The sequence below is a fragment of the Bos indicus x Bos taurus genome, chromosome 8 (genome assembly GCF_003369695.1).
Source record: "Bos indicus x Bos taurus breed Angus x Brahman F1 hybrid chromosome 8, Bos_hybrid_MaternalHap_v2.0, whole genome shotgun sequence".
NCBI classification, from domain to species: domain Eukaryota; kingdom Metazoa; phylum Chordata; class Mammalia; order Artiodactyla; family Bovidae; genus Bos; species Bos indicus x Bos taurus.
In genome coordinates, this window is record NC_040083.1 from 93924154 (window position 1) to 93939108 (window position 14955).

Here is a 14955-nt window from a genome sequence, read left to right on the forward strand (position 1 = left end):
AGTTGCCCTGCAGCATGTGATCTTCCTGGACTAGGGATCGAACCAGTGTCTCCTGCATTGGCGCATTCTTGACCACTGAGCCACCAAGGAAGCCCTTAAGCTTTAATATATGGTTTGTGACTAATTTTATGAGGAATATCAACTTAGTGAGACATATACAGGAAATTTTTTTAATTCTTGGCTTAAGTCGTGATTAGCTGATTCTCCCATTCCCATCCTTTGTTGACAAATCGGACAGAATTCATGTCAATTTTAATTATTAATATGTGGCCTAGTCATATGTTTATTAGGCAATTCTAGTTAAAATTTGCTGGTAAGAAGAATAAAATACATCAAGTCAAATAACCATTGTGCAAAAGTGACAGGAAATGTCAACATAAAAGAATCTTTTATAAGCAAAATGCATGCAAAATGATTGGAAAAAAAAATAGTACTAAGTATGTTTTAGCTTACTGTATGAACCTAAGAGGTGTATCCACAAAAGAGAATATTTTTGAGGAAAAAAATGCAGAATAATTTAATATAAATAGGTGTTTATTATCTTCACATTAGATTCAGAAACGAGGAAGAATTCCAACCCTTAGAATTGATGGTACTCTGGGACCTGGAGTCCACCAACACTAAAGATTTGCTTCCCTCTTGACTCTGTGACTGTAAAGGAATACCAGCAGTGCTGTTTGCACCGTTAGCAAAGCCTGAGAAATTTGTGACTTTGGGAAGGAAGTACACTCCTTGGAAATAGAGAGGCAAACTCAGCTCTGGGCAGAAATAGCACCGACCGGTCTCAGTGGAACAAACAGAACTTAGCCAAAGAGAATAGAAAATATGTCTGTAATGAAGCAAATAATTGAATGGATATGGCTGGGGAATTGGAGGAAAGAGGACTTACGGGTCTGAACTCTGCCTCTCTAACTTCTCTGTTCCTAACCTAATGTAGCTCCTTTTCCAGAAGCTGGCAGGCTGAAGTGGCAATCCATAGTCCACAGAATGCAGGTGACTCTAAGATGTTAAAGGGAAGTCTAAGAAGAGTTTCCCCAGTGGCTCAGTGGTAAAGAATCTGCCTGCCAAGTTAGAGACATGAGTTTGGTCCCTAGGATGGGAAGATCCTTTGGAGAAGGAAATAGCAACCCACTCCATATTCTTGCCTGGGAAATCCCATGAACAGAGGAGCCTGGCTGGCTACAACCCACGGGGTCACAGAGTCAAGACACAGCTTAGCAACTAAACAGCAACAACAACAGGAAGTATAAAGTTTAGTCTAAGCAGTCTAAAGCTTGCTGAATTCTTACACACATTGAGGAAGTCATACGAGGGTGGAGTTCACTGACTCCCATGTTTTTCATGAATTTCTCACTCTCCTTCTATCCGTTTTCTTAGCAACACATCCTTTCACACTGTTTATGATGCTGCAGAGGTGAAGCCCAATTGAAATGTGGGTCCATGCGTGGGTTGGAGTTGCTGTTAGTACACTCAGAGCAAGTGTGATAAATAGATTCTGTGTTTCCCTAGGTGCCTTTCTATGTAAATTGATGACTGCTGCCCTGGGGAATGAGCAGGGCCTGCAGACATGAAGAGAGATTAGTTTAAGTGTGAGAAGGCCATAATCTGTAACGAAGAACATCCATCACTGTCACACAAGAGAATCACAGTGCTGGGAAGACCCTCTCTGCTTGAAAAAGGTCTCCCACTCCATGGCTGACAGTTCAGGGCTCCTTAGCTCTACTGCACTTGTTCTCGCCAAAAAAGCTCTTTTATTCAAATTTGACAAACTAATTACTGCTACCATTTGGCTTTGAATGACTCAATTATGGCTGCAGTCACTTGGTTTAGTAATTACTAAAATTATGGTTTGGGCCCAAGTCCAGTTCTGTCTTTCCCCTCTTCCCTATGGAAGCAAGGAGAGACATTTTTACAGGAAAATAGATGGTAATTCAGGAGCCAGGTTGTAACAATTCATTTTAAATGACCTCAGTCAATGGGAAAATAAAACTGAACAGCCTGGTTTGAGAAGAGGGCTAAATTTTTTCTTGCTCTTTAAGAAAGCTGGCACCCTGAAATTATAGGTTTGGTTTCCATGGATAATTCTGGTCTATTTGTAAATAAAGCAAAACTATTTTTTTCCTTTTGCTTTTTTGTTCTTATGCTAGACTTTTTAGAATTTGTTATTAACTGTTAGTTAATACATGGCATTTTGGTTAAACTAGAGCAAAGATGCTAAGTTCTTAATATGCCCTTCCAAGGTTTTGGAGAGAAGAAAGCCTTGGGAAGGCATACAAATCTTAATGATTCTGAGGGCACAATTTTACTTGATTTGGAAGCTTTATCAGAGTTTTATTGCTGAATTCACTGAGTATACAGAAGAAAATGTTTTGTCAACTAAAGAACATTCAGTTCACTTCAGTCGCTCAGTCATGTCTCTTTGCGACCCCATGAATTGCAGCATACCAGGCCTCCCTGTCCATCACCAACTCCCAGAGTTCACACAAAACCCATGTCCTTCAAGTTGGTGATGCCATCCAGCCATCTCATCCTCTGTCATCCCCTTCTCCTCCTGCCCCCAATCCCTCCCAGCATCAGAGTCTTTCCCAATGAGTCAACTCTTCACATGAGGTGGCCAATGTACTAGAGTTTCAGCTTTAGCATCATTCCTTCCAAAGAACACCCAGGACTGATCTCATTTAGAATGGACTGGTTGGATCTCCTTGAAGTCCAAGGGACTCTCAAGAGTCTTCTCCAACACCACAGTTCAAAAGCATCAATTCTTCAGTGCTCAGCTTTCTTCACAGTCCAACACTCACATCCATACATGACTACTGGAAAAACCATAGCCTCGTCTAGATGGACCTTTGTTGGCAAAGTAACGTCTCTGCTTTTCAATATGCTATCTAGGTTGGTCATAACTTTCCTTCCAAGGAGTAAGTGTCTTTTAATTTCATGGGTGCAATCACCATCTGCAGTGATTCTGGAGCCCAAAAAAATAAAGTCTGACACTGTTTCCCCTGTTTCCCCATCTATTTCCCATGAAATGATGGGACCAGATGCCATTATCTTCGTTTTCTGAATGTTGAGCTTTAAGCCAACTTTTTCACTCTCCTCTTTCACTTTCATCAAGAGGCTTTTTAGTTCCTCTTCACTTTCTGCCGTAAGAGTGGTGTCATCGCATATCTGAGGTTATTGATATTTCTCCCAGCAATCTTGATTCCAGCTTGTGTTTCTTCCAGCCCAGCGTTTCTCATGATGTACTCTACATATAAGTTAAATAAACAGGGTGACAATATACAGCCTTGACGTACTCCTTTTCCTATTTGGAACCAGTCTGTTGTTCCATGTCCAGTTCTAACTATTGCTTCCTGACCTGCATATAGGTTTCTCAAGAACATTAGACAGTATCAAATTATGGCTCGGCTATATATCACAGATATGCAGATGACACCACCCTTATGGCAGAAAGCAAAGAGGAACTGAGCAGCCTCATGATGAAAGAGGAGAGTGAAAAAGCTGGCTTCAAACTCAACATTCAAAAAACTAAGATCATGGAATCCAGTCCCATCACTTCATGACAAATAGATGGGGAAACAATGGAAACACTGACAGACTATTTTCTTGGGCTCCAAAATCACTGCAGATGGTGACTGCACCATGAAATTAAAAGACGCTTGATCCTTAGCAGAAAAGCTATGAGCAACCTAGACAGCATATTAAAAAGCAGAGACAATACTTTGCCGACAAAGGTCCGTATAGTCAAAGCTATGGTTTTTCCAGTAGTCATGTGTGGATGTGAGAGTTGGGCCATAAAAAAAAGCTGAGTGCCTAAGAATTGATGCTTTTGAACTGTGGTGTTGGAGAAGACTCTTGAGAATCCCTTGGACAGCAAGGAGATCCAACCAGTCAATCTTAAAGGAAATCAGTCCTGGATATTCATTGGAAAGACTGATGCTGAAGCTGAAGCTCCAATACTCTGGCTCCCTGATGAGAAGAACTGACTCATTTGAAAATACCCTGATGCTAGGAAAGATTGAAGTCAGGAGGAGAAGAGGATGACAGAGGATGAGATAATTGCAAGGCATTACAGATTCAGTGGAGATGAGTTTGAGCAAGCTCTGGGAGTTAGTGGTGGACAGGGAAGCCTGTTGTGTTGCAGTCCATGGGGTCGCAAATAGTCAGACATGTCTGAGTGACTGAACTGACTGATGGCTCTGTTATATTTGCCCTGTGTAACCTTGGTTAAGTCAATTTAAGTAGTGTTCTTTCATTTCTAAATAAGACTAACATGAGAGACCTCCCTCAGGGCATGTTTATGAGAATAAAATGAAGTACCGAAAAGAAACAAAAACCAAATGCAACAAAAAGCAAACAGTTAAAAACATGATAGACACTAAAGCCACCATATCAATAATCATTCTACATGTGAAGGGTCTAAATATACCAATAAAAGACAAAGAGTGTCAGAATGGATATAAAAATAAGACCTGACTGTATGTTGTCTACAAAAAAATCCACTTTAAATATAAAGACTTGGATTGAAAATAAAGCAATGATATATCATGCTAACATTAATTAAGAGAAAGCTGAAGTTGCTATAGCCGTCTATGGGGTCGCACAGAGTCGGACACGACTGAAGTGACTTAGCAGTAGCAGTATACAATGATAAATGGGTCAATTCTCTGAGAACACATGCAGCTAACAGTACATCAAAAGACATGAAGCAAAAACTGATAGAAACACAAGGAAAAAGGCAAATGCACAATTATAGGTAGAGACTTCAATACCACCTCTCTTTCAGTAATTGATAGATCAAACAGGCAGAAAATCAGTAAAAATATAGTTTACCTGAACCACACTATCAGTCAAGTTGATCTAATTGACATTTTAGAACACTCCATTTGACAGCAGCAGAATACACATTCTTCTCAAGTTCACATTTAACATTCACCAAGGTAGATTGCATTCTGGCTAATAAAACATACCTTAACATGTATATTATCATATGTGAAATAGATCGCCAGTCCAGGTTCGATGCATGAGACAGGGTGCTCAGGGCTGGTGCACTGGGATGACCCTGAGGGATGGGATGGGGAGGAAGGTGGGAGGAGGGTTCAGGATGAGGAACATATGTACACCCATGCTGATTCATATCGGTGTATGGCAAAAACCACTACAATATTGTGAAGTAATTAGCCTCCAATTAAAATAAATAAATTTTTAAAAAATTAAAAAAAATAGAAAGCACATAAAGTATACTGTTAGACCACAGTGAAATTAAACTAGAAATCAATAACAGAAAGATAGCTGGAAAATCTCTAAATACACGGAGAATGAAGGCCCATAAGGAACAAAGACTGGAATGAAGAATTCACTTGGAATCTGGAGTCAACGTTTTCCTTTGTGTGTTTGTGAAGGGGTCACTTTGGCAAGAGAAGCTCTGTTCATTTTTTAGGTATAAAGATTAAGATACAAAGGTTGGAATGAGATCTCATTACTCTGCCTGATAATTAAGTTAGTGAGAATTCTCTTGTGTCCCCTTGCAAAAGCTGACCTTGTCCACAAATTCGTCAATCATCATTTGTGGATTCTGTATTTGTTATTTTTGTCTACTCCCTAAAGTTTATTTGTAACCCTAAAATCAGTGCTCCTGGTGTTTTCATGTCATGCATGGATATGGCAGAAAGGCAAAGAATTTGAGTCACTCAGCTCACGTATTCCCAGCTGAGGTCAAACAAAATGACATTCTGCCTTCTTGTTTCAGCTTTCACACCATAAACAAGGTTATTTTCATGTTTAATGCGTATTTTCCTTTTTTTTTTTTTGGTGATTTTGCCATTTAAATTGACCTCCATGTATAATACTCAAATGCCTAGTTTTCCTAACTGCAAGAAAACTGTGATGTGCTTTATGGAGAAAATATATGTGTTAGATGAGCTTCACTCAGGCTAGGAGGCTATTGGCTGAGGCTATTGGCTGAGAGTTTACTGTTAATGACTCAATAATATATATTAAGATGTCTTTAAACAGATACAAGTAAAACAAAGTTATATGTATCATTCCGTGGATATAAATGTGACCAGAGGCTCTGTGGAATCTAATCCTGTTCCCCTAGGAGCACTGGTTCAAAGTTAACCAATTCAGTGATTGTGAGGACTTTATAGAATGCAACTATCTTGAATAACGAAAACTGTCTATAAATACAATTGTTGACACCTACTGGACTGTGTTGATCAGTACAGAAAATTTATTTGGCAAATATAGACTCCTTCCTATATGCCAAACTTATTCTAAGCTATGAGGAAACATTTGTATATAAACCAAAGATTTCATCTATTTTCCCTCATGAAGCTTACAGTAATGTCAGAGAGGAAACAGACCCATGAATGTGTAATATGCAGATAATGGTAAATGCTATGAAGAAAATGTCCATGCTGTGATGTATAAAATAGATGAAACTCAGAGAATTTAACTAAGTTGCTTATGAAAGACAAATTCAAATGAAGAGAGTCAAAATTCAAACTCAGAATTCTGGCTTTGAAACCCATGCTCTTTCAGCTTATTTAATACTTGATTCTTCTCATGAATGTATATACTATAGCTTCTTGGTAGGGGAATTGCTTCTAGAACTCGTGAGGAAAATCTTATCTCAAAACACAATAACTGTAGATTGTACAGCAGTGGTTCTCAACACAGGGGGCAATATTGCCTCCCTAGAGGACATGTAACAATATCTTGAGACATTTATTATTGTCATACTTGGTGTCGGGGATACTGACATCTATTGAATGGATACCAGGGATGGTACTTAATATTATACAAAGTAGAGCAAAGAACTGTCTGGCCCTAATGTGCTGAGATAGAAACTCTACTCTAGAGCCATGGAACATGATTAAAAAAAAAAAAAAATAGAAAATCAAGGCTTCCAAGTAGTTGGTTCAGAACTTAGATAAGACAATAAAGGATCTGATCTCTTGGCTACTGATACATCAGATTAATTGTTCAGCATCATCCTGCCAATTGTCAATTTATTGTCTTCTTGACTCTAAAGTTCTCTCACTTTGGATGCCAACGCACCCCTTTCCCAACCACTTCTTCCTTTCTAAACTTCTTCGGAATTCTGAGTATTTAGGAACCAAGGGAGTGAAAATAAGAAGAAAAGGAAAGGAAGAAATTGATGACCAAAAAAAAAAAAAATGGACAGACTAATACAAAGCATCCAGAAGAGACACCTGAATGGCCTTTTCTTATTTCTTCCCTCTAATCCTTCAAGTTCTCCTCCTCTTCAACAAACATTTATAAAGTATTTTCACCATGGAGACACAGTGTACAGATGAGAGTGTCTCCTGAGAGCACTTTGTTACTAATAAGCGTTGTTTATCACAAAGTACTTTTTGCATCTATTCTGAGTCTTTCTATAAGCCTTATTTCACAGATGATTAAGCCGTGACTGGGAGCATATGTGAGCAGTAGAATAAGAACCCATGTCTGTACTGTTCTTTCCTCTATATAGGGCTGACAGAGTTTTGAACGTTATAGGGAATGTGGTTCTATATTACCCTAGAGTTACAAAGATATCAAAAAATGGTGTCTGTTTTGAATTACAAAATCATGCAAAACACATTTTTAAAATAAAAGTAATGCACTGTCTTAGGAATTTGCAATGAAACCTACTCAAAAACACTAAAATGGCTATTCCATTAAACTGCTAATAGATGCTAAGCACAAAGTTGCTTATCTAATTCTCCAAAATAGCTCATGAGCTAAATTGGTTTCACCTGCATCTAAGAGCAGTCCAAGAGCCTAAGCATGACGAAACTAAAAAACAGAATAACAGCAAGTATAGCCAAAAAAAAAAAAAGAAAAAAACATTTATCTTCAATGACTTCCCAACTGTGTTGTCTGTATTAACTGGTATTTAGCTATGTATGAATAAATGTTTTGAAAAATATGACAACTTTTCATTTTGAACCAAAAAGCTGGTACACAGACAATCAAGATGTTGATTAATCACACTGCACACATGTTAACAAGTTTATTCAGCTCTTGCATTTGAAGAAAAATTGACAACTTTCTGACTAGATAATTTAAATCTAAATATTACTATTAGGGGCTTCCATGGTGGCTCAGTCAGTAAAGAATCTTCCTACAATGCAGGAGACCTGGGTTCAATCCCTGGGTGAGTGAGATCCCCTGGAGCCTTCTCAGGGGCAATGGCAACCCACTCCAGTGTTCTTGCCTGGAGAATTCTATGGAGAGAGGAGCCTGAAGGGCTATAGTCCATGGGGTCGCAAAGGGTTGGACACGAATGAGTGACTAACACTAACGCTATTAGACTAACGACTGTTCTTCAGAGAGTTCTTTCATCAGGGAAACCCGTATTCTACCTTGTGTCTTGCTTTATTCTGATTCAGACCACACATTACAGTGTTAGGTTTGATCAGCCTGTTGAAAAATTAAAGCATTCTGGCAACCTATAAGTCAAAAGGACATGAATTCTATCTTAATAAGGATTTGTATCTTAAAGTCACTCAAGATAACATAAGATACCAAGTTTCGTGGAAAACATAAGATACCAAGTTTTATGGAAAACTTGGAGCAGTTTCTTTTTCTCCAAACCACAGCAGAACTAGCCTTGTGTTCTAAATTCTATCTCTAAGGCCAACAAAACAGAAGTGATCCCCTTCAACCAAATTAATCCTGTGGTTAAGGTTCATATAAGCGTGGACACTTAAAGATCCTCTAGGAGGTAAATCTGCTAAATAATGTAATTTGTTTCTGTCGTCTTTGCTTTTCAAGACGAATGATGACTTAAGGAGAGCATTACTTCTGGAAAGGAGAGCTTGAAACCATCTGTGAGAGAAGGGATGAAATTCATGTACATCCAGCAAGCTAATTTTATTTTCAGATTCTGTTAGGAATCAAATTTGCTCTCTATTGTTTTTGTGAACTCAGGCTTATTATGATGGCTATTTCTTGTTAGTGACTTTTGACTGTGAATTTGGAGGAAATTTGTCATGAAACTTGGGTTTATAATGTTCCTCCAGGAAGAATGTGTGTTTGCCTCTGCCAGTTGCCTGTGGTTACTATCAACCTCAAAATAAATTACATTTTTGAGGTTTTTAGGAAAACGCTGCTTGAATTTAGTGTGCAGACGTACTTGTTTCTGGTTACAAAATCTCAGCTAGGATTTCCTGCTGACTGTGTGTAGGGTATTATTTTTCTAAATTACCTTTTCAGTAAGAATGTAAACATTTGTGTACACAGCTTTATGCAGAGGTTTTCCATTATACATTCAAACTTTGGCAGAGTCTGTTCTTTCCTGTCATCTGCAACTCTTGGTTATTCTCTAACTGAAGATCAAGGATACCAGTTCTGAGCAACTTGTGGTATCAGAGCTCACTTCCCTCTCTGGATTTCTACTTTTATTTATGGATTGATTTGGCCTCTAAGAATTTTACTCATTACCTCTTAAGTTGAGATATATTTACCTATATTTACTTATAGCTAGTATTATTTTGTTGGAGAAGGCAATTGCACCCCACTCCAATACTCTTGCCTGGAAAATCCCATGGACAGAGGAGCCTGGTGGGCTGCAGTCCATGGGGTCGCTAAGAGTCAGACACAACTAAGCGACTTCACTTTCACTTTTCACTTTCATGCATTGGAGAAGGAAATGGCAACCCACTCCAGTGTTCTTGCCTGGAGCATCCCAGGGATGGGGGAGCCTGGTGGGCTGCCATCTATGGGGTTGCACAGAGTTGGACATGACTGAAGTGACTTAGCAGCAGCAGCAGTATTGTTACTCCTACAGTGTGTCCCACTAGGACAAGATGTCTAGTTCACAATATTGCCAGAAATTAGTGATTACGCTTTAAGATTTTTAGAATAGCTTCTCATTCTTCTATATAAGCTTTTTCATTTAACAATATATTCATCCATTTTCACATATTAATATGTATAGATTTGCCTGTTTTATTGGAATGGTGACATAATATTAAATATTATAGATAAACCATCATTTATTTAATAAGTTCCTTACTAATGGATATGTCAATTGTTTTCAGGGTTTTTGTTGTTGTTGTTATTAGAAAAATCCATGTATATATGTTTGTAGACTTGTATATATAGATTAAAACTCTAGAGTTAGAATTACTGGGTTAAAAGATGTGATACTTAAATTTTGATGTTTATTTCTGATTTGCTTTTCAGAGTTTGCAAAACTAAGAGAGACAGTGTGCCTGAATTCTCATTGCCTTGTCTATATTGGGTTTTATTGAGAGCATTATTTATTAATTTGAGGAAATAGTTTGTTTCTTAACTTTATCCCAGAATTTATTCCATGGAGACAAAATATATTACAGAAATATGCGTGGAATGGTTTTAATAGATATTTTTCATGCCAGATGAGGAACTGATTTGAATCAATTTTTCTCACATATGGCTGTGAAATACAATCTGTTCATGGAGATGCCATTAGATTTCTCATCTGACTGTGAGTGTCCTAACTGCTTGGAGGATATACAGAATGGAGCCAGTTGGAACCCCTGTTCCATGAACAGTGATGAATCTTTACATTCAAGACAAAGAAATAAATCTATGCCTTCATCCAGCATGCAGTGCTTTCCTCCCCAGGGTTGTTCCGCCAGGCCAGAGGAAGGCACCAAAGAAGACTCAGTGTTCCTTCCTTCGGAAGAAGAAAGCTATGTAGTGACTTCTGAAAACCATGATCTTGGCATAAACCTTGAGGGCCTTACAAAGAAAATCAGGCCATTGAGAGAGCTGACTGTCCAGGAGTTGCTGAGAGAGTTTGGGGACAGCAGAAAGTTCCCACCAAACTCTGTGTCTCTGGGTCACTTTAGAGACCAGGTGGTAATGAAGTTCAGAAGAGCTCTGTATTATTCCGGAATTTGGGTGGCACATGTCCAAGGCTACAGATTTGAAAAACACTTATCAGCTAATTATTTCAAGAGAAACCCTGATTGTTTACATCGGCTGGTTCCCTGGCTGAAACGAGAACTAACAGCTGTTTATGGAGATTATGGCTACACAGTGAAGAATATTCTATCCACCATTCTTCATCACATGACAAAATATGATCTAGACAGTGACTCCTTCATTAACCTCCTAGAACCTTATCTCCAACAACACACCCACCACTTTCTGCACGAATTTATCAGTTTTGTTCATTCGCCTTACAACATGGAGACTTATGACCAACGAGCCATCTATCAATTTCCTACTGTTTCACCTTGGGTAGGAAAAAAGTCTGTTGCATCAGCTCCTGTTTTGCCTTTGCCTAAGGATCAGGCTGTACTGGCACCTCAACATGATATAAAACAGTCTAAAAACACCCAGGGCCAACGGAATAATGACCAGAGGCCTCTGTCAGGCATGAAAGCGTTTCCCAGTGGTAACTCTTGCTTGAAGAAATCTGAAGTCCCACTACTCCATCATAAAGCAGGAAGCAAAATCCATGCTTGGCTCAAAGACAAATCAGAACCAGGTGATCTCAAAGTCACACCTTCTACCAATAGCATGCTCCTGAACTGGGATATACTAAGGGAAAAGGGCCCAGGCTCATTGAATTGCAAAAAAAATGTTAAAGAGAGGAAGACAGAAAGGATAAAGTTGTTTCCGGGTCATGCCCAGGATATGGGAAAGAGTGAAACAACTGCACGCACCTTCAATTCCTCAGCAATTTTGAATCAGGAGCAGCCATGGAAGAACAGCCTAAAAGAAAAAAAGGCTTTGAACGTTGGCCAACAGATCAATTTCCAGAAAAAAGAAGCAGAAAAAAACAAATGTTCAGACTCTTCACCAAGGACCTTTCAAAGAAGATTACCCAGAGAAAGATCCTTGATAAATTGCAAATCTAGAAAGAGGGACCCCTCCTGGAGCTGCATTTCAGAAACTGCCGTTTCTTCTAAGAGAGAGGGGAGGAAGCTGAACTCTTTCAGAAAAAAGAGGATGAAGTACAGACAACCCTTCCGATTTGCAGAAGTAGGTTCACACTGCAGCAGGGGAATCCAAAGACAACCAAAGTCCAGTACTCAAAGATCTAAATCCTGGTGTGTTGGACTTACAAATAGATCTATAAGCAGAGAGTCAAGTAATCCCTCTCTGAGAGGAAGCCACAGAAGTGAACGCTTCACCCAGAATATATGCTGTGAGCTCTCAAAAGAAAAGAAGGCACATGCCTATGAATCAAACTATGGGAGGCCATCTTCAGCCACCATCCAATACATGAAGTTTCGTTCAAATGCTGGGAAGAGACCAAAGTATCCTTTGAAAAGTGAAGATTCTTACCAAGCTGGAAGCCACTGTAACAGTCCCACTTGTCTACAGAGTCAGAAACTCACATCCCCAAGTAAGCAAGAAATGAATCACAAAAAAACATTTCCTAGCGCTAAAATCAGAACAGTTAGGCATAGGAGAAACAAGTATCATTGTCTAGATACACAAACCACAGAGGAAGTCAGTGATGAAATAGGGGATCTGAATGATCCGAGGCAAAAGAGTAGTCTTTCTGAGTGTGTACCTTCCCGCAGGAGGCAAATGCAAAAGGAAAACGAGAATCCAAGCCTTCAGAAACATCACCAGGCCAAAAGTGAGCAGAAAGGAGACAAAGAATCAGAAACACATAGGTGCAAATCGTTTTGAAAGGCCAATCATGCTACTCAACTAGCCACCAAGAATCTTGGAAAGTTATGAATATAATCTGAAAAAGATAACTGAAAAGATTCATCCCATCACTTCATGAGTGTAATCAGAAGCCTGACAATTAAATCCAAGGCTCCTTTTGGAGACAAATGCATATGATTAAACCGGTCATATATTTAAATATCATTTTGTCTGCTTTTTTCTTATGAATTGAATTATTAAAATATTTGACTTATTTTTTAGTTGTCAGATTTAACTATGAAGATTGGCTGCAAAGAGTTGTAAACATTATAGAAACAACAAGAGTATATGTTACCAAACACAAGTTATGCATATTAAATATTATAAAAACACATAAATATATGTATATATACACATGCCATGCCATGCTCAGCGACTTCACTCATGTCCGACTCTTTGCAACCCCATGGACTGTAGCCTACCAGGCTCCTCTCTCCCTGAGATTTCCTAGGCAAGAATACTGGCTGCTGCTGTTAAGTCACTTCAGTCGTGTCCGACAGTGTGACCCCATAGACAACAGCCCACCAGGCTCCCTCGTCCCTGGGATTCTCCAGGCAAGAACACTGGAGTGGGTTGCCATTTTCTTCTCCAATGCATGAAAGTAAAAAGTGAAAGTGAAGTCACTCAGTGGTGTCTGACTTCTAGCGACCCCATGGACTGCAGCCTACCAGGCTCCTCTGTCCATGGGATTTTCCAGGCAAGAGTACTAGAGTGGGTTGCATTTCCTTCTCCAGGGGATCTTGCCGACCCAGGGATCAAATCCCTGTCTCCTGCATTGGCAGGAAGGTTCTTTAGCACTGAGCTATCGGGGAAGCATGTGTGTTTGCGTGTGTGTATCCCAGACCTTATGAAATTTTAGTTCCTGGAAAATGAGGCAGCTTGAACACTGTCTTTAGATATGAAAATGAAAGTGTTAGTTGCTCCCTTGTGCCCAACTTTTGGCGACTGCATGGGCTATAGCCCTTCAAGCTCCTCTGTCCATGGGATTTCCCAGGAAAGAATACTGGAATGGGTTGCCATTCCCTTCTCCAAAGGATCTTCCTGACCCAGGGATCAAACCCGGGTCTCCCACATTGCGGGCAGATTCTTTATAGACTGAGCCACCAGAGAGGAGGAGGAGTTATTGCCTTCAAGGATTTCAAAATCTAGTTGTAAAAATACATTCACATAAGTATGAAACAATGAATATATATGGGATATTTGGCACTACCTTCCTATCTCCCTATCCTGAAAACCACACCTTCATATGTCCTGACATCTGGATACCTTCTTTAAACGGTGCCAGGATTTAGGTAACTGATTCCCTACCCACCAAAATCTGGCCGAATGGTGGCAGCTATACTTAAACCAAGCTGTGTTTTCCCTTTGGTCATGCAGTTGATGAATCCAATGGTAGTCAAGTCATGGTACTTCCCTGAGATTTTCTGCACTGGTTCTGATAAATAGAATCATTCTCCCTCACTAGTAGCAAATGGTAAAAGGTTTAAAGCTTGGATACCATTAAGAGCTGTATTTCTCAATTTGTGGAAAAAGTCAGTTGAGGTAAGAGAGGAGAAAGCTAACCAAGACAAGCACGATAAGTCACGAGGAGAGAGTCTTGGAGTCAGGACCTGGATCTTCTAGAACTTGAGCTGCCCTTTTGCTTTTCACACAATTTGGTGTTGTTTTTTTTTTTTCATGAAGAAAGCCATTTATTTATTTGTTTATTTTTTAACATCTCAGTAGTAATTTATGGGTGATGCTTTTGTGATTTTTCTAAATTTTGTAACATGGCCATGACTTAAAAAAAATTTTTTTAGCAAAACAGTTTTATTTTTTAACCCTTCTTTAGGTTTTTTAAGTCAATACATTTCCTCTCTGCCTCTCTTATTAAATTGGGGTTGCCAATTACTGTAATCAAACAATTCACTGGGAAGTATATGTTGGAAGTCTGTGAGAGGGTAGTCAGGGAACAGAAATTCTCTTGGGGAGGTTTCTGAAGGCTTATTGGAGAAATGATATGAATCTGGTCTTGAAAAGTGAGTAGGACTTTTCCATGTGAAATGTGTTGGCAAGAACTGTCAAGAGAAATAAGCAACTTGAAAAAAGGAAGAATAAAAATAAAAATTTCCAGCATTCTCCCTCTGGTGTGACTGGAAAAGTCAGAGAGAAATACTGAGAGGTAGGCTGATACCAAGTTGTGAATAATGAAACCTGATTTTTCTGGGTCCTCAGTTGAGAAGACACATCATGAGCACCTAATCGTAGGGCAGGAATCAAAATTTAAATTACTTTTATTAAATACCTTCC

The 14955-nt window shown here is 39.1% G+C and overlaps 1 protein-coding gene across 1 annotated transcript; it reads left to right on the forward strand.

The window, feature by feature from the left end:
* Positions 1-10422: 10422 nt before the first annotated feature.
* Positions 10423-12645, forward strand: LOC113897490 (E3 ubiquitin-protein ligase Topors-like). The gene has a single exon (XM_027550229.1). The coding sequence runs from the start codon at positions 10423-10425 to the stop codon at positions 12643-12645; it is 2223 nt and encodes a 740-aa protein (XP_027406030.1).
* Positions 12646-14955: the final 2310 nt, after the last annotated feature.